Raw genomic sequence first — 23,326 nt, forward strand, 5'->3', positions numbered from 1 at the left:
GGGGAATTGCAGAAAGTACAAAAACAGGTAGATGACGAAAATGACGAAAATCTTGGTTATTGCAGTGGGTGGGTGGGTCAGATTGAACAACTTAAGAGGGGTGGTGTGTAGAAGCAGACATCAATTTCCCGGGCCACCTCCATTGAGCGCTCCCTGTGTTTGCTGTCAGGAACTATAATCGGAAGTAACAACAATAAAAAATGTGCTTAATGGAAGACCACAACAAAATGTAAGTGTCAGTACTCAGCCCAATTAAATACAAATTTTGATATCATTAACCCATGCATATTGTCCACAGTGGAAACCGCGAAATACCGAACAGTTTACCCTCGCGCGTGTCAAATTACCTTCAATGGATCTGCCATTAATATTCTACATTGGCGATGGCTTCACCATCGACCTCAAGGGGCCCTACATAGTGTTTTATCTTGCTCTTAGATTTTGCATAAGAGAAAAATGCTTTCGGATTCGACCTGATCTCCTGAAACACTTCACTATCCATTTTCAACTGGTCATTCTCAATGGAGGCCTTAATCCTACCTTGAACCAATTCCAACTTTCTTTGAAGGCAAGCCATAAGAGCTGGATTCAAATTTCTCTGGAGCCTTTTCTTAGGTTTTTTTGTGAACTTTTTGTGTCTTTTTGTGGACTTCCTTACCGCTCCTGGGATTGGAATCCTAGCAGTTAAAGACGAGAAATTTACTCATTTTACTTAGCTTTTATTTCCATATATCATTTCATTGACCAACGAATTAGAATTGGCTGATCTGGCTAACCCTTGGATATAAAGTTGATTGAGAATTTTAGTCAAAAACTTGTCCAAGTCCGACATAAATAAATCCCGCTACTGGATCAACACCTAAATACTCCCTACGGATATTTGAGGGAAGCAAATTGAACAATGAAGGAGGCCGACAAAGGAGAGCATCGAGTGGATGCTTCTCACCTCCACTTGCACACCCATACAGAGGACCTTTCAAAGTGGTGGATTGTAAGGCCAATTTCTATACTGTGGAAATTAATGGAAAATTGACACAGTTTCTACGGACAGGTTGAAACCCGCCTTCCGTTCAGAAGATTTTCTCCCTGGATTATCTGAACCACGAGTTTCAAAACGTGGTCGTTTTATTTATGCAAAAACCTAATCTTGGATTCAAGACATTAACTTTACTCCCATTCCATCTTTTGGCATATCTTACGTTTTCGTAATAAATTTTCGATGGGGTGGTGTAGTGTGGCGAGCACCCGATTGCTCCAGTTGGGCACTCCCTGAGCCGTTCTTAGAGGCTGGTATCGTACACAACCACAATGTGTCAATCTACATGTGGTAGGTTGTACCCGTTTTCTTCTCCTGAAAACATGCCAGGAAATGAGCAAAATCATGACCCTGGGCTTGACCTAGACGTGACAAGAGGGAGCCGCTTTTCAGCTGAAAACGGACATGAGCTTTTTTAAACTTTTGGGTGCGAATGCTTGTGTCTGACATTTTGTTTAACAAATGTCCAAAATAAACTGATCTGTGGATTTCACTGAAGTCATGGGAATGCGTAAAATGTGCCAAATACTTTGGCAATTAAGACTTCAAAGTTCTCATTCTTCACACTCTTGCCACCAAGAATCCTGTCTTATCGCAAACAAGCTCATCTTTGTTGACATTGCCTTTCTCTTATTTTAGTCTCTATATTTTATGTACCTAGAACAGGCAGAGTGCGTTTTTCTTTACGCTGAAAAGCCAAATGAAATCATGGCTCCAATCTGATGCATCAATTTGCATATGCTGGGTTTCGATACATCAAGTTGTCCTTTATGATGAGTTTAAGGCTGTTCTCTGTTGACCCAACTATCCAATAACCGTCTAAACACATCAAGCATCAGATGGGTGTTGCTCTTATCTACTTGCGGATAAGTCAAAACTTTCGCGTCAATATAGTTCATATTTTTTTGTGAGGTACAAACATGAAATTATTAAAAATCTTACAAATAACATTTTTCATTCTAAGCCTGATTTGTTTTCAAATTGAGACGTGCCCAAGGTAAGCAGATGATTGTGAAAAAATATCACGAAAGCAATTTCTTAAGTCTCTTTTATTTTCAGGAGTCATCCAACTTCAGTTCATTTTTGGAAGTACGTGTTAAGCCTACACTTATCACGACAGAAAATTAACAAGAACACCTCGCGGGCGAAACTCCACGTCGTGAAAATGCGATTTTTTGGATAAACTACGACTAGCTAGCATTATGTTACCAAATAGATGACTCAGATGGAAATAAAGCAAATTCGAAAAAATGAATCTAAGCGAAGCTTTGGGAAATGTTCCTCTGTAGGAAAACTGAGCCACATTAAGATCTGCTTCAGACAAATTGCCAAATTTGATATATTTTTCGGTTTTCGTTCATCTCATAGCGAAACTTCCTCTTTGTTTTCTTTGGTATAATGTTAAGTCTCAACAACGCAATAGCTATTTATACAATAGCGGGGCCTTCTTTGCGAGGAGTTTTTAAAAGTGAGGCTTGAAGAAAGTCGGCAAGTTCAATAAGACACCTGGAATGTGTTCCCTTGTAATTTAATGCGTTCTCGTTTGCATTAAAAGGCAAACTCGTCAGAGGTCAAAAGACGACCACATCAATTTTCTCTAAGCCTCATCGTTATAAACTTCATACAAGGAAAGCAACTAATGTTTAAAAAAAAATGCTATTCTTTCAATTTAGTCCACGCAAAGTGTTAGGTCCTGTTCATTTCCATGGAATCAAACGGTTATTTAAAACATCATTATTTCTACTAAAATTCATGAGATTTTCTAATACATGATTTAACAACACCATCTTTTGGACAGTTTATAACTTATTTAGGGTGTTAGGATGGTTGGCTTGAGCCTTGTTCTGCCAGAGAAATAGGGCATGCAACATTCACCTTTGCTGTAATCTGCTATCCCCTTGCGGTCAATTTTGACCTCCTTGTCTCCTGTTGTGGGTTAAGAGGCCAAACCAGGAGTCTACGGATTACCTCATAGAAAATTAACTTGTTTTCCTAAAAAGACTTTAAAAGGACGAGGAGGGTTGACCCAAAGGGTTGTACCTTCTAGGTGACTCTGAATGGTGTTATTTGTTAGGGAGCCTACAGAGCTTTTTGTGGTCCTCCAATGGGTCGAACCAAAATAAGGTTGGCAACCCCTGGTCAAAACTGCCAAAGAAGAGGTTGTTGACAAGAATTGAAAATCGAACTGAAGACCTCTTTCATGTCAGGAAAGTGTTCTCGCTCGCTATCCGTTGCACCAAATTACTCGCTTTAGACCACTGACTACCAGTTAAATACAGCAATGAAGTATTTCCATGCGTACATTTATTGTGCAACTTACATCAAAGCACAGCCCCAGCAACAATTTTGGGGATATTCTTTTAAAAACACTTGATTTTCATAGCCGTAGACCACAAAATGATGCTCTCTCTGCTTCCATTCATACACAACTTTCGTTAAAGGCACAATACGTATTTGATGACGTTGTTTAATAACTTTTTGGTCAACAGCTAATGAATTCCAATGGTTTGTGACAATCAAAGAGGAGGCTTTAGAAATATCTTCGTTCGACGATGAACGAATTGGCTTCAAGACCGCGGATTCTTCTTCAAACGCAACTTGTCCTGAAACGTCACGAATTAAGTCCTGTGGAAGGCTTAGGTGATCAACAATATGCTCGGCAGTGTGGACCTTCCACGTAATCGAAAGCTGTATAAAACATCTGATTTGTCCCTGACCTTCACAAGTGGCACAATTCACTTTTCCTTTCGTATTACATTTGCCACAATCTTGATGGCCATGTCCTTGCTTGGAATGGTGGCAATAAAAGCATCTCTCCCTGTGTCCACCTGAGTCGGCAATCCATCCATCTCCATGGCAATGAATGCATCGATACCAACCTTTTCCGGCACAATCGCGGCATGTGACCCCACCAGTGCCACGGCATCGATGACAGGCTTTTATTGCTGACGTGTTAGGGATTGGAATCAGTCTCACTTCGTCTTTGAAAGGTTGACTGGGAACTGCATCAATATCCCAAGGCAATGGAGGAAAACCCAAGGAAGATTGCTCCTCATAGACGTTGGGTTTAATTGCTGAAAAAGTCCAAGCAGTCTCACGTTTTTCTGTGAAAGTTTGGAGTTCGTAATGATACGCAGGTATATAGTCAAGGCGTTTCACTTTCATGTGTTTTGCAGCAGCTTGGCCATAACAGCAATGCTGTTTCAAATGGGCTAGTAAAGCAATCTGAGCAAGCTCTTCAGTGATTCGAGCGTCATTTTCCACAATACTGATTGCATGTTGTCCATCAACCTCTGAAGGGATCTCGTCGACTTGAATGACGGGTGGTGGAACATTCATTGCATCAAATGACACTAACTCATAACCTCGAACAGGCTCAATACCATCGAAGGGTGTGTGTGTGCTTGTTTGATCTTCGAAGTCCTCTAAATTACTCCCGTGATCGGAAGACGAGCCTGGATTTTCCGAAATATCCTCCTCTACATATTTTGACTCCATCCTCTGATTTGTTAGTGTTCGTTACCAAAAATCAATTCTCGGCTTTCTTATGAGAAAGCACACTGGGCCGAATAGGCATGCATTAGAAAGGAAGAAAAAGGGGAAGAAACACGATGGAAACAAACAAAAGAATGGCGTGATAGAGAAATTACAAAAAGCAAAAAAAAAAGCAAAATGTTGATGTAAAACTAATCTCCTTAATGTTTCGGAATTGATAAATCGCTTTCAATACTTTCATGTGCTTTTTAAGCCTGAATTGTAATGATTACTATTGAATAATCTTGTTCACACTTTGCCAGCTAACAAAAAGGGTTTTCAACGTACTGTTTTATCATTCACACCTCATCAATCGATTTCTTTGGCCAGTTCATATGGTTCAAACGAGTTATATGCTTTTGGGTCGATTTACTCTTTCTCTAACTTTGCATTATATTTTTGTAACTGCGTCCTAAAGTCAAATTTGGGGATGGTGTTAGACATCCGACTGAATGATTTTGAGAGTGTTCGAGACAAAATAAAATCTGATTTATATACATTATACAAAGGTTTGTTGATAAAACAAGAAAAATGTCAAGAAGGTAAAGGCAATAAAATAGTTGACTGGAAAGTGATGTCACAATGAGTATGACTAGAATTGGTTCAAAGCACATGAAAAAAGGTAAGAGGTGAGTTACAGATAGTACAAAGGCAGGTAGGTAGAGCTAAGTGATGAAAATCTTGGTTATTGAAATAGAGTGGATGGGCCAGATTGAACAGATCCTTTGCCAACTCCCGTCGCTGATGGCATTTGGCTGCGTGACCGCCAATACTCCAAAGGGATGTCGGGCCAAGGACGATAAGGTGTTAGCAAGTCCTTGACCGGAAATGATAACTTGTGTCCGGACATCACCTCCGGGAAGGTCAGGTTCCCAACACTGTTGGACACTAACCTTGCCAGCCCGATGGTGAGGGGCTCGGTTTCGCATATAAAATACGTCCATGCATTATTGGCATATTGGGGCTCACACAGGTATTGTTTGAGGAACTTGGTGAAGGTGGCATCGGCGGATTTGAGGGCGGATTGGGCGGAGTTGGGAAGCCAAAGGTGAAGGCCGTAGAGAAAGATTGGGTGACGTAGATCCGGAAGAAGCTCTTGGACAAACATGAAAAAAATGCACATTTCATGTGGCTGCAAATGCTTTTGATCGAATCAAATTTTTTAACCTGAATACATCCTTCAAGAGTTTACTAGAAGAGACACCTTGTTTTTACAAAGCAATAGAAAACCGTAAAAAATGCTTTGCATTCCTTAGATTTGGTTAATGAAAGGGTCATGACAAAGTGAATATAACAAGTTACTTGGTCTATCTCGAGTCTTATGCAATGGAATCTACAAGTTTCTTGTTAGGCAAGTGGTTGAAGGTTCGATTTCTATTTGTTAAAGCTATTTCCTAAAAACTTTTAAACGCTATTTTGAGCCCATAAGCGGATAATCAACCTGATAACGTACATGGGAAAGCCTACTGGCAAAAAAGTTGGATTGATGTGATGACTGGCTTCGTTGGCAAGGTGAGACTCGACCCTGACATTCAAAATTTTTCGCAGGAGTTCGAAGTGTATAATTCTTTGTCCAGGCCTTAAATCTAAAACTTTAATCACTTTACCATGGTTGCTCATGATTATGAAAATGCCAGATCAGTAAGAAAGAATTCAAACTACCAAATAAGAACGTGAAATATCTGATTCGAAGTAACAGTTGAACCCATCTCTTTTGATTCCTCCACACAAAACATGAAATTAAAGTCATCGATTAAGTGCATACATGTATGTATTGTTCGTATGAAGGTGTAATAATTGGTAAGGAAGGAAAAGCTATAATTACAGAAAACAATTTTGTTTTGCATCATTTGAATAAATCACACAAAGGGCTTGTTGGAAGTTGATAATTTAAATGTTCTCGTTCTTGGAAACATTCCTTGTCAATGGCAAATAATTTTTCATACATATATATATAGAGATAGATATATGACTGATTGGGAAGTGTTGATGAACACAGGCGCGCTTTCAGTTAGAGCTGTGAACATCTCTCTTGAGAATAAACTGAAAAAACAAGCTGGATTACGAGTTCAGTCCAAGAGCGTGGAATATTTTAGTCTTAATTCCGGATTGCTCATCATCTATTGGGTCAGTATGACCTTCCAAAGAATCGCGGGAGCCTCTTTTCGGGTCCCTCGGCCCACTTCTTCTATTGGTAGAATCAAGGGGGTTCTTTTTGTTAGCAGATTTTGGTTCATTTCCGCCATCCTTTCTTGATCTGAGAGCGCAATCTTCCAACGTTTCAGCAGCTTCGTATTTCCCTTGGCGTCTATACAATGCACCGAGATTTTTTAGCGTTGTCGTCACGGTAGGGGAATCTACTTTTGCTGCTTTATGCCATCCGCCATACTCTCCGTAAGGAACGTCCTCGAGGTTGTTCTTGTTCTCCTCTCTTTCCTCAGCAACTTGCCAAATGGGTTTGTTTTGATCGCTGATCATGCCAAATTCTCGCTCATGTGCTCTTGTCAGTACTTCTTTGTACAAAGTTTCGGCTTCCTTGTATTTTCCTTGCTTCAAATAAGCTGAAGCCAGATTATTCTTCGTTTTTGCCACGTTTGGATCATCTGGACCAAGTTTAGACTCGTATATGTTCAAAGCTCTTTGATAATACTTTTCGACCTCTTCATATTTGCCCTGGTTTTGACAGAGTAGCGCCAAATTATTGAGTTGTTTGGCAACGTCTGGGTGGTCACTACCAAGCACTTTTTCACGAATTTCTAGAGCTCGTTTACATAATGGCTCTGCGTCTTTGTATTTACCCCGCTTTCCGTACAATACCGCCAAATTGTTCAAAGTGGCAGCAACAGCTGGATGGTTTTCACCCAGTGTTTTCTCCCGTATAGTGAGAGCATCATTCAAGAGGTTTGCAGCTTCCTTGTACTTATTTTGATCCCGATATACAAGAGCGAGGATGTTCAACATTGTGGCTACATCTGGATGGTCGTGTCCAGACGTCTTTTCTAAATCTTCAAGGGCTTGCTTGCATAGTGGAACAGCCACTTCATATCTCCCTTGGGAAGCATATTGAATCACCAAATTGTGAAGTGTACGCAATCGTGCCGGAATTTCGTATCCGGCATTAGCTTGTTGGGCGTATTGAGACTGGGGCATCGGTGAACTTCGACCTGCGGTGTCGTCATCATTGTCCTCGGTTCCTCCGAACAGATCGTCTTTTGTGGATAGGGGAGTCATCTCGCCGCCGATTGAAGAGCCCGTACCACAAGCACTCGTGTGGCTACTACCCATTATGGTAGAGGTGCCCGTCTCGTCTCCTCCTCCACTATTTCCCGGAGTTGCTAAATTTCCTCCTCCTGCTCCCGCTCCTCCAGCCTCTGCTGTCTCGTACTTTTTCATGGAATTCATAAATTCAAGATGCTTCTTTTCCTCTTCCAATTGGGCGGCAATTTGTTCGGATGACTGGAGCTTCTGTTGGGTGGTGGCTAATTCGTCTCGAAGCCAAGCATTCTCTTGACAGAGTCTTTTCACTTGGGACCGGAGTTTCTGTTTCTCAGCCTCAACCGTCTGCAAATGGCCTGCTAAGGCTGACATAACATGGGCCTCATCCAGACCCAGATCGATCATAGCGAGGCTCTTTTCGATTAAGGCACATTTCTCAGCCAAAACAGGGTCCTCATGCACAAGATCTGAACCCGGGGGTTCTCTTGCAAACAGAGCAGGGTGATTGGCATCTTCAGAGGCGTGTCCGTCGTCGGTCCGGCATGTATCTTGTCGTTTACCAGCTCGGATTCCGCCCAACATAGATTGGTGCTCCAGGCGAAGAGCCTCCAGGCCTTTGGTCACGGTTTGAGCGTTACTTACGATTTCATCTTGAGTGATGGCCATGGCACACGCCGATGGAATGAAGTATGGATGAATGAGTGAACGAATGGGTGGGAGGCGGGCGACCCACTACCGGGCGACCAAGGCTTCTCTGCTAATAATAAGTGGGCGATGTTAGCGAGCGGTCGAAACTAAAAAGCCCTATCTCACGGTCTACACTTGAATGAATGAATGGATGGATGGATGAATGAATGAATGAATGGATTGATGGAGTCCAGCCAGATGAAGCTAGGTAGTATTCTGAGACTCACAATCGGTGTCTCGATCTAATTTCATATGCGATCGAACCCAACCTTAATCAGGGGCCATGCAAGAGAAGAAGCAAGTCAGCGTTGCCAGATCTTCAGAAGGATGACGGTCACATTCGTATTCGATCTACTATGTAGCCATTTGGATGCCAATCAGGCCTCAAAAGTGGGCACTTCGAGGTCATTATAGTCACTACTTCTTTTTAATAATTGTATTGCAGTTTTCGCCACTATTTTTAATAGATGATTAATTTTCATTCGCGACTGATTAGGATTCATTCTTATTTGCGAGTGATTAGGATTCATTTTTATTTGCGAGTGATTAGGTAAGAAAAGATAAAAATATAAGAAAAGTTTGAAGCACATGTTCCGACTAAAATGCAACATAAGACACTCAAAAGTACAGCCAATATTAAGAAAAAAAGTCACATTGAAAGCGATCAAGCAGATCAAGCGAGCATCAAGAGGTTTCAATATTTCTTTTTCAAAATAAAAAGCAGTAAACGGGAGAAGATCATCTCCTTCATCAAACCACTTTTTGAAGTTGGCATCATCAATTTCCGAAGCTATCGCCATCTACCGTTCAAAGTGGCGGTTTCTTGAAAAATGGCTCGATTGAAATTACATATTTGCCATCACTTCGAACGAATTTGACTTTCAATTCCCTTCAATGAGATCAGGGAATGGTTCAGCCAACATATCCTTTTCACTTGTTTAAGCATTAGACCTTTGTAACTGATGCATGCATCAAATTAATAGATTTTCTCTTGGGTTTATGTACTGATTCAGATATGAGGAGGAGCTAGCCTGGAGAAAAACGAGAGAACAGACGCCCTGCGCCCTACATTTGTTGGCAGCCTTCCTCTTTCAACACCCTGCCTGACATGCCTCTTTGGATTTAAACCGCCTCTTGTCGTAACTCAGAGCTTGACTCTTAGATGGCAGGACAATAACACCATTAGAAAAGCGCCATTGCAGCCAGATGATCGTAATTGTAATATTGGTGACAAGAAGGAAAAAATGATCAAGATGGTCAACAGCAAGTTTGAGCTTTAGATTTGAAAATGCATATTTAATCTGGCACAATTCTTTCTCAATCAACAAGTACCTGGCCTCCATTAGAATTTGGTGATCTTTTGAGTGGGATTCAGTGTTCTTTTGAACGGGATTTGGGGTCCTTTTCATCAATTTATTTGGTTTGAAATTTGGGGGTCTTCTAAAAATTGTTCTTGTTCCACCACATGCAGTCCCCATCTCTCAGTTGTAGTCTCTGACCTTTAAAGAAAATATACAGAAAACCACAAATTCTTAACACAGTGCAGACATTCATAAAGGTAGAGAGAGTTGCCTTGCTCAATGGTTACAAACTTATGTGTACAAGGATATTGTCTTATTATTTTCAAAATTCTTAGCACCAACAGTCTTGGCCTAACTTGGGGGAAATGCTTGGTGAGCTTAAAACAGTAGCGCTGCCTTGTTTTAGTGGATCAAGTTGCACAACTATGAGTAAATAAATGTCACTGAATACCTTTCGTTTGGTTCCGGACCTTTATAGCTTATTTATGCAATACTTTAACACCCTTGAAAATGTGTGTGAATATAACGTTGATAGAAATCATATAGATGTGAGTTAAATGACAAGTGAGTTAAGGACAAGTCAACTTTTGGTGTAACGTGAATTTTTTTAATCCTCCATACGAATTCTAAACCTTAAATCCTTGCAATTTATCCGTTTGCGTTCATGATTCATTTACCTTTTCATCTTATGATGCTAAAACTTTTTTGTTCAAAACTCTCTATCTTGACCAGTATTGTTGACCATTTGGTGTTGATGAACATTGTGATATTCTAAATAAGGGATCATTTTGTTGCAATTAATGACCAATGGTGGTTCTTTTCTTCTTTTCGAAATGACCATTGAATTTGAAAATTAGGTCCTTGGAGGCCATAAAAGGGTTAGAGTCCACATTTTTTTCTGGCAATTTCGTGTCAAAATTAGCCACTGTTGGGGATTTTGGCCTCTTTCCACCTGGCAGCACTGATGTAAGTGCCCACGTATCAGACCTCTTGCAGTGCTCCTAGATGTAAGAATATATAAGATCTGTCAACCAAAAATCTCCATGACATGAGCTCCGAACTCTCAAACTAAGAATTGCATTCGATGACGCTCAATTGATATGTGTCATACATTCTAGCATCTTTTTAGATATTGAAATCAGGAAGAAGTAATGATCAAAAGAGAGTGTTCGTATCTGCCAGGTTGTTTCAGTTGTCAAAAAGCCGATAACTTGGCATCCCTATTACGCCTTCTGCTCTAGTATGGCGAAGTACGATTGGTCAGGGCCTCCACATGTTGCACTTTTGCCCAATTGTACGCTGTGGTCATCGTTAAGGAGATAAATAGAGGTACAATACTCTTTTACTTTTTTAATTTCGTTGCACCTGATGTGCCTGAACTGGATATACGTAATTTGCTATGCCTCAGCATGCCAGAGTTTAAAAATTGCAATAAAGACCCTCATTTATTCAATTAATTATCTGAATTTCCTGAAAATGGTCCCTTCAGAACCAAATTAATAAAGCATGAATCAACGTAAAGACGGTGCTGAGTGAAGGGAAAAAGCATAGATAGACAAATAAAATTCAGATGCAGAACACTAATTGGTTATAATACGCTTGTCTTAAAACAAGATTCTACAGGGACAGAATATCTTTCCTTCTAAATTTGTGTTTTTGTGTTCATGAAGCTATGTTTGTGCTCACATTCACATTTTCAAAAGGTCTTGCGCTTTTCAAAAGAAATACACATTTTCTAAAGAGCTAGAGACACTGATATTTGTGCACGTCGTAGATCCCAGCCATTGGCAGATACACCTTCACAGATATTGGCCGCTTTTACTTGGGCTGATCAAGTCCGTGCAAATTCGGCTGCAGACAGCAAGTGTTTCCGTCAACATGCAAAATAGTTTGAGCGATATTGTGGCTGTATACTTGACACTGTTGTGCATTTATTATAGGGCTAGTCAAGTAAACGCGTTCATGGACAACTGATGTTATTCCATGGAGTAAAATCAATGACAACATGTCAAGCCAAACCGCACTGTGCATGTATTGGATTTTGACATTTTTTCCATTTTACATGCTTGTCTAGGCAATTAGCATTGTGGTATTGAGCCAATTTGATAGTGCGTTCACTGATTAACACCAAACATGCTCATTTAGTAAGATTTTTTAACACAACTCGCTCAAAATCACTCGATTATTGAAAATTCAATGGACGAATGGTGCGAGTTGACGGTGATGTTTGTCTTAGCTCTCTCTCCCCAAAATGACCAAAATCAGGGTGCCGGACCACATTTTTCCATGAATTTCCTTTACTTGACATCCCTTATTGCCGCCTCCCTTTAAATAATGTGACTCCAAATCAAGCATGACGAAAGAGTTTTTTTTTGTTTTTTTAAATTCTTTATTGCGAGATTCTGCTTCTCATTGGATCACAATAGTTTTACAATTTGTTCAATGTTACAGATATATGCTTGTCCCATTTAGGGTTCAGGGTTTTTGTAATAGTTATAAATAAGTTCACTATTTTTTGGGCTAATGAGATTACCAGTCCTATGGTTAAAAAAAGTATTATTTTTCCCAATTGTTAAAGGTGTCCCCTCCATACCATTTTATTCTTATTTTTCTCCTTACATAAATAAATACATATTGGTCAAGAAGTCCACTAGGCTCAACTTGATTTATAACATTCTTAACCATGGCACTTCCGGTGTTGAAGAAAGGGAGTTTGGAAGTGTATTATACCAGGGACTCTTAAGTTAAGATCTAGTGTCTTTGCCTATACCCACCAGTGACAGATCTGAGGACCGTAATTATCCTGGAGTGTGCCATCCTATAGGGCTTGTCGAGTGAACGAGTTCGTGAACAAGTGACGTTATTCCGTGGAGTAAAATCAAAGAAAAGAAGCCCAGCCAAACCGCATTGTGCATACATTCAATTTTGATTTTTATTTCATTTTACTTACTCGTCTAAGTAATTAGCAGTAAGGTATTGAGCCAATTTGATAGTGCGTTCACCGAATTACACCAAACATATCATTTTGTTGGATTCTGTAACACAGCTCACTCAAAATCACTTGACTATTAAAAATTCAATTGGCGGATGGTGCGAGTTGATTGTGATGTTTGTTTTGGTTCTCCCAATGCCCAAAATCAGGGTGCCAGACCACATTTTTCCTTGAATTTCTTTCACTTGACATGCCCTATACCACGGACTTCTAGAGATATGGACTGCAAACGGAAGCAAAAATATCCTATCTCCTAAACCGCTCATGTTATTCCAAGTAAGCACTTTTATACGACTTTTATGCTTAGGGAACTCAGGAGACATGTAGTAAACACTACATAAAATTTGAATTTTCGGCCTGCTCTTGGTCAGCTACATAAGCTTCTGACAACATAACTTTGAAACGATCGACTTTGCATGTAAATGATAAAAAAATGACCTACCGTTAATTGAAAATATCTTCGTTTCTTATTTTATTACTTTAATTCTAAAAGTGGCGCAGAGTGGTTATGACCAAGAGCAGGCCGATTTGCCGGGCAGCTCGTTCGCAGTCCATATTTTTAGAAGTCTGTGCCTATACATAGATATGGTTAAGAACAACGGATATTTCAAGAAAATTGCCAACATTGTTTGCAGTTTTCGTCCAAATACATATATTTTTGGCTGTTACACATGAAGCAGGCCTCCATTTATATTCTTATGAATGACCTATAAGAAAACACCAAATTGATGTGATTTCCTTGTTAAAAACGGGTTGCGTTTTTCCGAGATTGAAACGAATTCCGAATGTCGCACCATCCCATAGCATTTTTGTTACATTTAGTTACAAATTTGCATCTTTTTTCGACATGTTATGTGGGTTATTTCTTATCGCTTTGGTTTTTCACAGGTGACCGCTACAAGGAATGTAGTCCCCAGTACTATTAAAATGGAAGGTAATAGTTCGTCTATGTATTAACTTTTAATTTTTTTGGAAGACTTTTTTCTCTCATGCAAACTATAAGAGAAAGATGAAACACCCTGTTAGGCCTTTTGAGGTTGGTTGGGGAAGTCGTTAACAATCTAGAGGCTATGGATAACATGCTTGGAGATCAGTTCTCTGGTGTATTTTCAACCCCACTGAGTTTAGAAGCAACAGCTTCTTGCTTTAGTGACGAGTCTGTTGAGATTGATGACGTTTGTCAAATCGAGCTATTTGTTGATCTTATAGTTACAGATCGAGATGCTACATGTAGCAGCCATCAGGGACTCTCAGTTTCTGATGGGATATTCACTGATTCTTGCTCCGGTTTTTCGTACTTGATGCGTTGCATCACTAAAATTAGCTCACATTGTTCCAATTTTTAAAGGGGAAGATAAGTCGCTTCCCGGTAAATATAGGTCGATTTCTCTCACTTAAAATATTGCCAAGTCCTTCCTCCTAGCGGGTTCCGAGCACATTTTAGCTGGGTTACCCAACTGATTGAGCATTTAGAGCAGGTCATTGAGGGACTAAAAAGGCACGAGTCAGTTGATGTTGTCTATCTTGATTTTGCCAAGGCCTTTGATAAAGTAGGTCATGGCATTTTGTTGAATAGACTTCATGCCATTGGGATCAAAGGCGAGGTTCTCAATCGGATAAGAAGCTTCACTCAGGATAGCAAGCAAATTGTTAAGGTCGAGGGATCTCTTAGTGACATACAGTATGTCAAGTCAGGTGTTCCCCAGGGCTCCATCTTTCCATCCCCTCCTTTTCATGATATTCGTTGCCCCACTTCAAAAGCTTATTTTTACTGCCAGTCTCTTTTCCTATGCTGACGACACAAAGTTGGTTTGGTTTCTGTCGTCAGAACGTGTTTTCAAAAGCATTCATGAGCTTTTTTTCAAACCCAGGTTTGAGGGTCAATTCAAGAGACCTTAGAGGCTTTATGTTTGTTTTTAGAACACCTTCAAGCCCTCGAGAATCCAGGCTAGTTCGAACAATGAATTCCACCTCTCTTCTTTCTCGGGCTCCTTCATTGTACAATTTGCATCCTTCTAATATTCGTAGGGAACACGTAGGCATTGTAAATCTTTCAATTTAGACTTGGACAAATATTTAAGGAGCGTTCCAGATCAACCTTACACTCAAGGACTAGCTCGGTGTTCCATCTAAAAAAAGATTCAAAAGTAACAAATAGACAAATTATAACAATTTATTTGAATGGCTCTGTGAACTGCATTCCCTGTAGCGGTTCGAAAATACAGTCAAAATGAGAATACAAACAATGAGAGTGATAAGCAGGAGCTACATGCCACTGTTCATCTCCCTTAGGCATATTTTGACCATTCTTGTTTGAAGTAAACTGGTTCGAAAATTATCAACTTCAAAGGATACTATGTTAAAGGGTACTGACGTTCGTCACCAGCAATATATTTTTTATTTATTTTATAAATGCGTATCGAAGCAAAATAGGACATCTGAATATTGGAGATGGTCCATGGCTTTCTCAATGACCTACATTTATTTGGTTCTACATTTGTGCAATGAAATAATGTTTTACATAACCGAATCCATTTCAGCTGGTTTGTTTCGTAATCAAAATAATGGTAGAGCTGAAGGTAGAAAATCCGATCTTCCTCTGTTTAGCTCGTCTATCGCCGTATTCAGCTTGCCTGTTACTCAGCTGAAACCTGCGTCCTTGTCGTTGTTTCAACATTTGGCTGGAACGCCCACCTCAGTTGTTTGAGTGAGACGGATTATGTGTTCAAATAAACGAGCTCTTTTAAGCCAAGCCTATTTAAACGATGCGTTTTCGCTATCCAACATTGACTTTGACGAAGATATGATACGACTTTACTTAATGTTTAGAACCTCGTATTTTTCTTTCATTCCTAAGTGTTCCGCTTTGCTCTTGTTAGCGTTGGTGTTTGTGGAGAATCCGTGCACAAAACCGTTCTGCATTCCATTTTGGGGTTCTGTTGTTCTTGAAATGCTTTGCCTCATCCTACTGACATTACGGTTGCTTCATGAACTATTCATAACCAAAAGAGCCTCGTTTTGGAGTGACTGGAAGCATATTTGTCAAGGGTTGTTAATCATATTGACATTGATTGACATTGCCCAATATACCATCCTTTTGGACGAAACTCGGAAAGGATTGACTCTTCGCTGGTCGCGGCCATGGCGACCTTTTTTCTTTCTGAATCTACCAGAAAATCGACTACTACGCCAAGGGTGTCGGAATATCAGGAAGATCATTCCCAATCTAGTGCATGTCCTCGTCCTATTTGTTTCAAGCTTGGCATTGTTCGCTCTTTTGGCTTTCAAGCTTTTTGGGACCAAGTCTTTGACCCTAAATCACGACAACTCAAAAGCCTACTTCTCCACATTCTTTGAAAGCATGTGGGAGTTGCTTGTTCTCGTCACAACAGCAAACCATCCGGATATCGTTTTGCCTGCTTATAGCCATAGTAAGTGGTATGCTCTATTCTTCGTGGCATTTATCATTATTCACTTGTACATATTTTTGAATATTGTGTTGGCCGTCGTGTATAATTCGTTCAAAAATAATCTGATAAATGAAGTGGCAAGTAACCAAGAACGCAGAAGAAGGCATCTACAAATGGCCTATAAGTACGGATTGAAACGAGATGATGCAATGACCAAGGAGGACTTTTTAGAATTGCTCAAAAGCACGAGACCTACATGGTCGGATGATTATATCAATGCCTTGTGGACAATCTTATCTTATTCTAAAAACGATCATGAAGAAAAATCGGGTATATCTGAAGAAGAATTCGCCATCATTTCCCAAGTTGTGAATCTTCCGTATACTGATATCTCAAAGTCGCTTGTGATATGGGAAGAGATATTCCCCGAAGTCTACAATTGTTGGCTATCCAAGGCCATTCGCGATGGTGTGAGACACCAAATATTCAGAATTGCATTTGATGTCATCATTATCATTAACGCCATTTTTATAGCATTAGATATCGTAGGAGGAGAATTAGTGTTTCTAGTAGCTTTTGCTCTGGAAATTTGCCTCAAGCTATACAGTTGGGGCCCTTTATCTTTTTTCAGCAAGAGATGGAACAAATTTGATTTCCTTGTGGTGTTTTCTGCCATTGCCACCACTCTTTATCAGTCCATTGTCAGTACTGGGGAAGAGGTTCAAGCCTTTATTGAGGTGATTCTCGTTCTGCGTGTTCTGAGAATATTCAAAGTTTTCCATGGGTTGAAGCGTTTCAGGACTGTTTTGAATACATTAATTCGGATTCTACCAAGTCTAGCAACTTATGGAGGCATTCTGATGATGTTGTATTACTTTTTTGCAATAATAGGGATGGAAGCCTTCGGTAACAGATACTCCAATGAAAAACCAATTCAAGATCGCAATTGGCAAGATTGGCAAACATGCAACAATGAGAACCTAAAAAAATCCCGTTTTGCAAAATTTGATTACTGTATTATCAATTTCGACAATTTTCCTTCTGCATTGCTATTTCTTTTTGACATCATGCTTGTGAATCAATGGCATATTCTGGTTGATGGTCTCGTTAAAGTGACTTCGGCGTGGGCTTATTTGTACTTCATAAGTTTTCATTTTTGTTGTGTCACAGTCTTGTCAAATATCTTTATTGCATTTGTTATTGAAACATTCCTTCTGGAATTTGAATATGGTAAACCAAATGCAAAGATGAATCAGATTTGTCAACATATTGTAGAGCTTGGTCTATCATACACAAAAAATTACGATACTACTGATCTTGATTTCAATCCTCGAACTCATATGTCAAAGCAAGAGACTTGCAATATTCGTTTTTTTGTCTCAAAACGATCAGGATCAACTCAAATTGTATTAGAAGAACTTGTACAATAGAAAAGATCGAAACAGAAACACGGAATCAGTTATTCTTGTCATATCTTTGAAGCGTGTACCGTGAAATATAAAAGTTTCCAAATAGTGCTAAGAAAGTGACCATATAAAAGATCATGGCATATTGCATCCAAAGAGGAAAGGGACACCCGACACGTAACGCATTCAATCCCATGATCATGGCAGCAACAAATTGAAGCATTTGAAGAATTGTCAAATACTTCTTGAAGCGTTTGCAAATTCCCAAAACCACACTGTTTGTTTTTTTTGAACATATTGCGTAATATGTGTACATCAGTACATGCACTCCACTATTTATGCATGCTCCAAATGCACTCGATCCCCCTGCGACATATTTGACGCCAATCCACCACAATACAAACATCGTAGAATGGTGATAAACGTGAAGAAATGTTAACTGGCGAGTTTTTCCTCTGAGAATAATGAACACAGTGTCCAAGAAGTCGATTAACTTTGAGATGAAATACCACCACAAGGCGGAGGCAGCGCGAAGAGCAATTTCATTTTCAGAATAGTCCACTGGTTCACATATCCAATTGTAATGTTGAACAACATTAAAAAGCTCGTAGAAGATGTATAAGTTGAGGCAAACGTTGAACAGGTTGTAGGGCAATAACAGCTTTGAAACTATAATGTACTCTTTGTTGGGCATCTTTGGAACCATGTAACAAAGAGAAATGTAACCAATCGTGATCAAAATAACGGGAAATGGGGAACTCATTAGTGGCCACTTTTCCACTCGTGAATCTGCCACTGACATGATGTGGGAATACCATTCTATAGCCCTGTGACCAAATTGCCCAGGGATTGACAAAGTTGAGTTCACCATGACAATTCCGGCTTCCAATGTGTTCATGGTCCAAGGCTAGAGGGATTGGCCGACACAGCTGAGCGATTGATCGCCAAAAGGGCATAGTGCAGTAATGTTTTGCATTTATGCATCGTTCGCAAGAGCTATTTTTTGCATCGTAACGTATGTCTCTTAGATGGTAGTCGAGGGACTGGTTGAGAATATTTGAGAATAGTCTTTCTTATGTTCGCTTCGCATATCTTTTCTGTTGCTTTTAGAGGTCTCGTGAATATGGTCTTAATTTACGGCAATTATAGTCTCCTGGTTGCACAAAAAAAATCGCTAAAATCGAAATATGCATGATTATTTGGGACAAGTTTGATAATTCAATTCAGACTTAGCTTATTTTCATCCTTTTAAAAGCTCATTGACGTCACTATCATGTTTGTTTGCATTATACGCTCCTCCATTTGAACACCATTAGTTTCTAAATACAACTTAGGAACGTAGTTTGTTAAGTAAATTACTTACTTATACATTTTGAATCGTTCGGATTGGCCATGGGAAGTGATTGAAATTTAGGGAAAGTCACTGAGCACCCACAGCTTCCTGAATACGCTCCAAAATTTCATCAATCTACAAGGGAAACCCGATCTCCTTTACTTTGACAAGGGGACGAATTTCATGAAAGCTCGGAATGTTCTTCGTGAGCTCCAGTCGTCCGCCCACATTAAGGCAAGGACAGTGTCAACCCGTATCAGATGGCAATTTCAAGCCCCAGGAGCATCTCACAGGACTGGGATTCTCGAGTCTCTGGCGAAAGGAGCGAAAAAGCCCATGGTTAAGGTCCAGAAAGAGAACCAGAGGGAAAAAGACAGCTTTGTGATCACGAATTATGGACAGTGATGTGTGAAGTCACCGGAATGCTTAATTCTCGCCCTCAAACCTTCAAGAGGGCGATCGTCCACATATCATTTTTTAGTTCTCTCCAGGGATTTAAAAAAATACTTTGGATATGTTCAGGGAATCTAGGCCCGATCTCCCCCCCATTGTTGACCCGGAGCAAGTGAATCAAGCAAGGAACCATCCCTTTTGGCTGCGAAGTCTTGATTGTCAGCACCTCCGAACTGAGATTAAGATGGAAATTTGGATTGGTGTTGAGGTCCATCCTGGTGTGGATGACTTTAAGAGAGCGGTGACAATCTAAACGGAAGGCTGTCTTATTCAAAGACCCATCACAAAGATCTCTCCCCTCCAAGTGGAGTCAATCCCACCCCTCCCATCAATATGACGGGATCCATATCAACTCTGATACGAAGACAAGTCAGGCTTCAGTCAATTCTAATGAATATCTATGCTCTGGCCTCTGCGTACCTAAGATCATATTTTGATGTGTCATGAAGTGAATTCATTGACCGTGTACGGAAGGGAACCGAGGTTTGACTGAATGAAGACAATGGAGTCATCTTTCCAAAGAGACCCCTAAATAATTCACGACAGTCTTATCCAGCACTCAGCCCCCGTTTGTTGGCTTTGTGGTTTCGATCTACCTTAATGGCAACTACATCAAGCCTAACGAAGCCCATAAGTCCGATTCCGCACCTCTCTTATCAGTCTTGCCGACAAGGTCAACTTGGCCTGGAGTGAGTTTCAACCACGAAATGATATTTCGGAGTTTGGAAGCATATTAGAGTCAGTGAATCCTTTTGAATGATGATTCAACTTTTTATTTTGCAATTTATGGCAAAAGCATCATTTCAAATTCGAAAAATTACAAAAATGTGTCTTTTGGTGCACTTAGACGACCCCATTTTCAGCATATTTAAGTGAGAAACTTGTGATCTATATCTCTCATGCTGACCCCTGCCTCGTTTACACTGCAAAGGATACTTCGATAGAAGTTTTTGAAGCGTCCTCAACCCAGCAGAGTTGATTTCTGTCCGGAATGAAACTTTTCAATGGCATTTACATGTCGTCCTTATTTTCTCGTAAGATTAGGCTCTTGGAGCAAGAAAATGCAAAAAAATAAACTCCTGGGCTCATGCTATTATTAAGAAATGGCCATTTAAAAAATGTTGTATCTTTAGGCACAAATTTAGGCAATGATTGAAATGACGAATACAAATGACCAATACTTCATGATTTACATGTTTACATGTTTCATTCCATTAGAAAAACTTATTTTTCAAGAGAATATGAAAAAGCAAATATCCGGGTGCTGCTTGAATTAAATAGCGCAACATTCTTTAACATGTAAGTTATTGTGATGGAACGGGATAGCGACTCCGAATTGACCGGCGACGAAATGATTGGCTCTGGAGTGTTCACTACATTATAGTTATTGAAGAACAGTCCAAAAGATGTACGGAAAGGGAGCCATTTTTGAAGGGGTTGGTATGAGGGTAATAGTAAATTCAAAAAGGGTAAAGCTTCATCATTTCATTCATCCTCTCACATATTTTGATTTTAAAAGTCTCTCTGTTAATTGGGCAAACATAAATTCAATAATTGAAAAATGCAGATATTTGAGGAACAATTTAAGTTACCTAAAGGAAGTCATAACCAGAGCAACTGGCAAGGGTTACACACATTACACAAGGATCTCAAAGTTAAGGTTTGGTTTCTGTGAATGATATGTACTTCACGATGGTTACTTGCCAACCAAAATGTTAGTTTGAGTCTTCGTTTCATCGATAGGACACTTGTCTTCGATCAAGTTTTCTTGGGTTACTTTCTTGCTGACACAGGGCACAACACAAACACAAAATCATAAGATTGATAAGGGTTCCCAGAAATGATGGGTTGCTTAACTGGACTGAAAGGGTTCAGATATTCAGGGAAATCAATCCCATCGGTCGGATACAATTTATAACAACTGACTTAGGACTTGGCTTGAGACACTTTGAGTTAACCATTGACCAATCCACTGACTTGAAAGTGTACTCTAGGTACACGAAGAGTACCAGTTCAGGCCAAGACCTATTTAAAATGTCAATATCTCTAAAACGGAATGCACCACAAGTTTATTTTTTTTACAATTTCTTGCTCAAAGTTCTTAACCCTACAGGAAAATAAGAGAGGCCGTTGTTTTTTTTTTTATTTGTGGCAGAAATCAACCGTGCCATGGTTTTGTGCTTCCAAATCATCATTGTAGAAAACTACATAAAAATGCATTACATACTTTATGTTAGTTCTGGATATTTTCTGAGGTTGGTGGCTTAATCGAAGCCACCTTGATTGAAATTGTTCGTCTTACAAATTAGTCACAAAAATGATCAACTGAATTTAGTTGGTAGTCATCGAAAGACCTTAATTTATGTTATGGAAGAATGGACAATCAAAGAGAGTGCCCTAAGACGCCCCATGTAATGGGAGAGTCTCGTCTGCAGAGGCTTTTGCTAGCGCTGTCCGACTATCATTTGCCGCTTTTCTTCACCATTCGTCTGGAAGCACTGCCGTCAAAAGTTCAAGAGGAGGCACGAAGTTCAGTTCTTAGAGGGCGGCGCTCCTTCCCGTTTCAAGATAGTCAATTCAGAATGAAACCGCAAATTTTAACACAAGCACAATCTCTATTTTAATCAGTGGTTTCAAACTAGATCGATTGTTTTACCCGTTCAACTGCAGAAAATAACATTTCGTAATTCATTAACTTCTCTAGCTTGCTTTTAAGAGTTGAAAGTGGGCCACAAGTTGATTTGATTTCCTTGTTAAAAACGGGTTGCGTTTTTGCGAGATTGAAACGAATTCCGAATGTCGCACCATTGCATTGCATTTTTGTTACATTTAGTTACAGATTTGCATCTTTTTTCGACATGTTTTGTGTTATTTTTTTATCGCCTTTGTTTGGTGTTATACGGTCTAATCACAACTGTTTATTTCACGTGCGTAGTTCAGTGTTTCCATCGATTGTGATGCTGAATACTACACATATCCTTCCCCATGACTTGGGGTTACACATAAGTTATTATTGTTTAAAACCGAGAACTTGTGGAAATCGTCAGGACCCAGTGCATACCTGATCCTTCAGGTTTCCCACTGAGTTCCAAAGAACTTGGGATTGGGTGTACGAGATCGTGTAGCCACCGGGAGAGTAGAGAGATTCACATTTGGGGGCTTGAGGGGCAGGGTGCGCTTCGTCATAATCTCTGCCCATGATGGCGGGGTTAAGGGTTTAGGCATATCGATGAGATCCTCAAGAGCACCTGTGGGGGTGGGCAAAGGCGTTCTTGGGAGTGGATTGTTGTTCTCTTGATGTGATTGCTCAACTGGGAGTGGTTTTTTTTCTGTTTGGAAGAGGTAGTGAAATGTCTGACCCGTAGTAGTACTCTGTTTCTTCGGATTGTTCGCCCACATTCTTGTTTGATAATGTAATCATGTGTGGGGAGGGTTTGGATCACGTACCCTTGGCCAGTCCACCGTTTAGTTGATGGGTCTTGGATTATCACTAGAGTTCCCTCAGCCAAGGTTTGGAAAGGGTGGAGTGCTGATCATGGTTGGCATTTAGTTTCGCCTTTTGGGACTGGGCAATTTTGTCCAGTTCTCGTCCAGGTCTATGCCATTAAGGATCGTGAGCCATGGGATGCATAGGTAGGGATTCCCTGACGTTTTGACCAAAAATGAGTTCTACAGGGGATTGGCCTCCATATCGAGGAGTGCTACGGAACGCCAAAATGCCGTCAGAGATTGCGTCAGGACCATGAAGAGCTCCAAGTACTAGTCTCTTCACGGCTTTAACTGATGCCTCAGCACGGCCGTTGAATCGAGATAGAAGGAAGGATCATGGTTCTGTTCGAAATTGAGCTAGCCAGCTAGGAGGGCAAGTTGGTGTGACAGAGAGAGTTGGAGAACTGTAGTTTTATTCAACAAACGCATGGTTTTTATAATTGACTAGAGTGATGACTAGAAGCGAGTA

General features: G+C 40.1%; 4 protein-coding genes across 4 annotated transcripts in view; 1 reads left to right on the forward strand and 3 right to left on the reverse strand.

Annotated features, from left to right (window-relative positions):
* Positions 1–3,325: 3,325 nt before the first annotated feature.
* Positions 3,326–5,549, reverse strand: LOC131888171 (protein SSUH2 homolog). Its single transcript, XM_059236959.1, has one exon. It carries the CDS (start codon positions 4,532–4,534, stop codon positions 3,353–3,355), a length of 1,182 nt encoding a protein of 393 aa, XP_059092942.1. The 5' UTR covers positions 4,535–5,549; the 3' UTR covers positions 3,326–3,352.
* Positions 5,550–6,323: 774 nt separating this feature from the next.
* Positions 6,324–8,783, reverse strand: LOC131888216 (kinesin light chain-like). The gene has a single exon (XM_059237012.1). The coding sequence runs from the start codon at positions 8,450–8,452 to the stop codon at positions 6,632–6,634; it is 1,821 nt and encodes a 606-aa protein (XP_059092995.1). The 5' UTR covers positions 8,453–8,783; the 3' UTR covers positions 6,324–6,631.
* Positions 8,784–15,167: 6,384 nt separating this feature from the next.
* Positions 15,168–23,326, forward strand: part of LOC131888771 (two pore calcium channel protein 1-like) — a 28,655-nt gene continuing 20,496 nt past the window's right edge. Inside the window, exon 1 of the mRNA XM_059237701.1 lies at positions 15,168–16,197. Coding sequence (XP_059093684.1) covers positions 15,486–16,197 — 712 coding nt within the window. The 5' untranslated portion in view covers positions 15,168–15,485. The remainder of the gene's footprint in view (positions 16,198–23,326) is intronic.
* On the reverse strand, positions 17,349–19,375 carry LOC131888772 (elongation of very long chain fatty acids protein 4-like). Its single transcript, XM_059237702.1, has one exon. It carries the CDS (start codon positions 18,478–18,480, stop codon positions 17,632–17,634), a length of 849 nt encoding a protein of 282 aa, XP_059093685.1. The 5' UTR covers positions 18,481–19,375; the 3' UTR covers positions 17,349–17,631.

This window comes from Tigriopus californicus, chromosome 10 (genome assembly GCF_007210705.1).
Source record: "Tigriopus californicus strain San Diego chromosome 10, Tcal_SD_v2.1, whole genome shotgun sequence".
Taxonomy (NCBI): domain Eukaryota; kingdom Metazoa; phylum Arthropoda; class Copepoda; order Harpacticoida; family Harpacticidae; genus Tigriopus; species Tigriopus californicus.

Excerpts from the sequence above, each read along its gene's own strand:
- LOC131888216 (XM_059237012.1), bottom strand. The coding sequence starts at position 8,452 with ATGGCCATCACTCAAGATGAAATCGTAAGTAACGCTCAAACCGTGACC.
- LOC131888772 (XM_059237702.1), bottom strand. The coding sequence starts at position 18,480 with ATGAACACATTGGAAGCCGGAATTGTCATGGTGAACTCAACTTTGTCA.
- LOC131888171 (XM_059236959.1), bottom strand. The coding sequence starts at position 4,534 with ATGGAGTCAAAATATGTAGAGGAGGATATTTCGGAAAATCCAGGCTCG.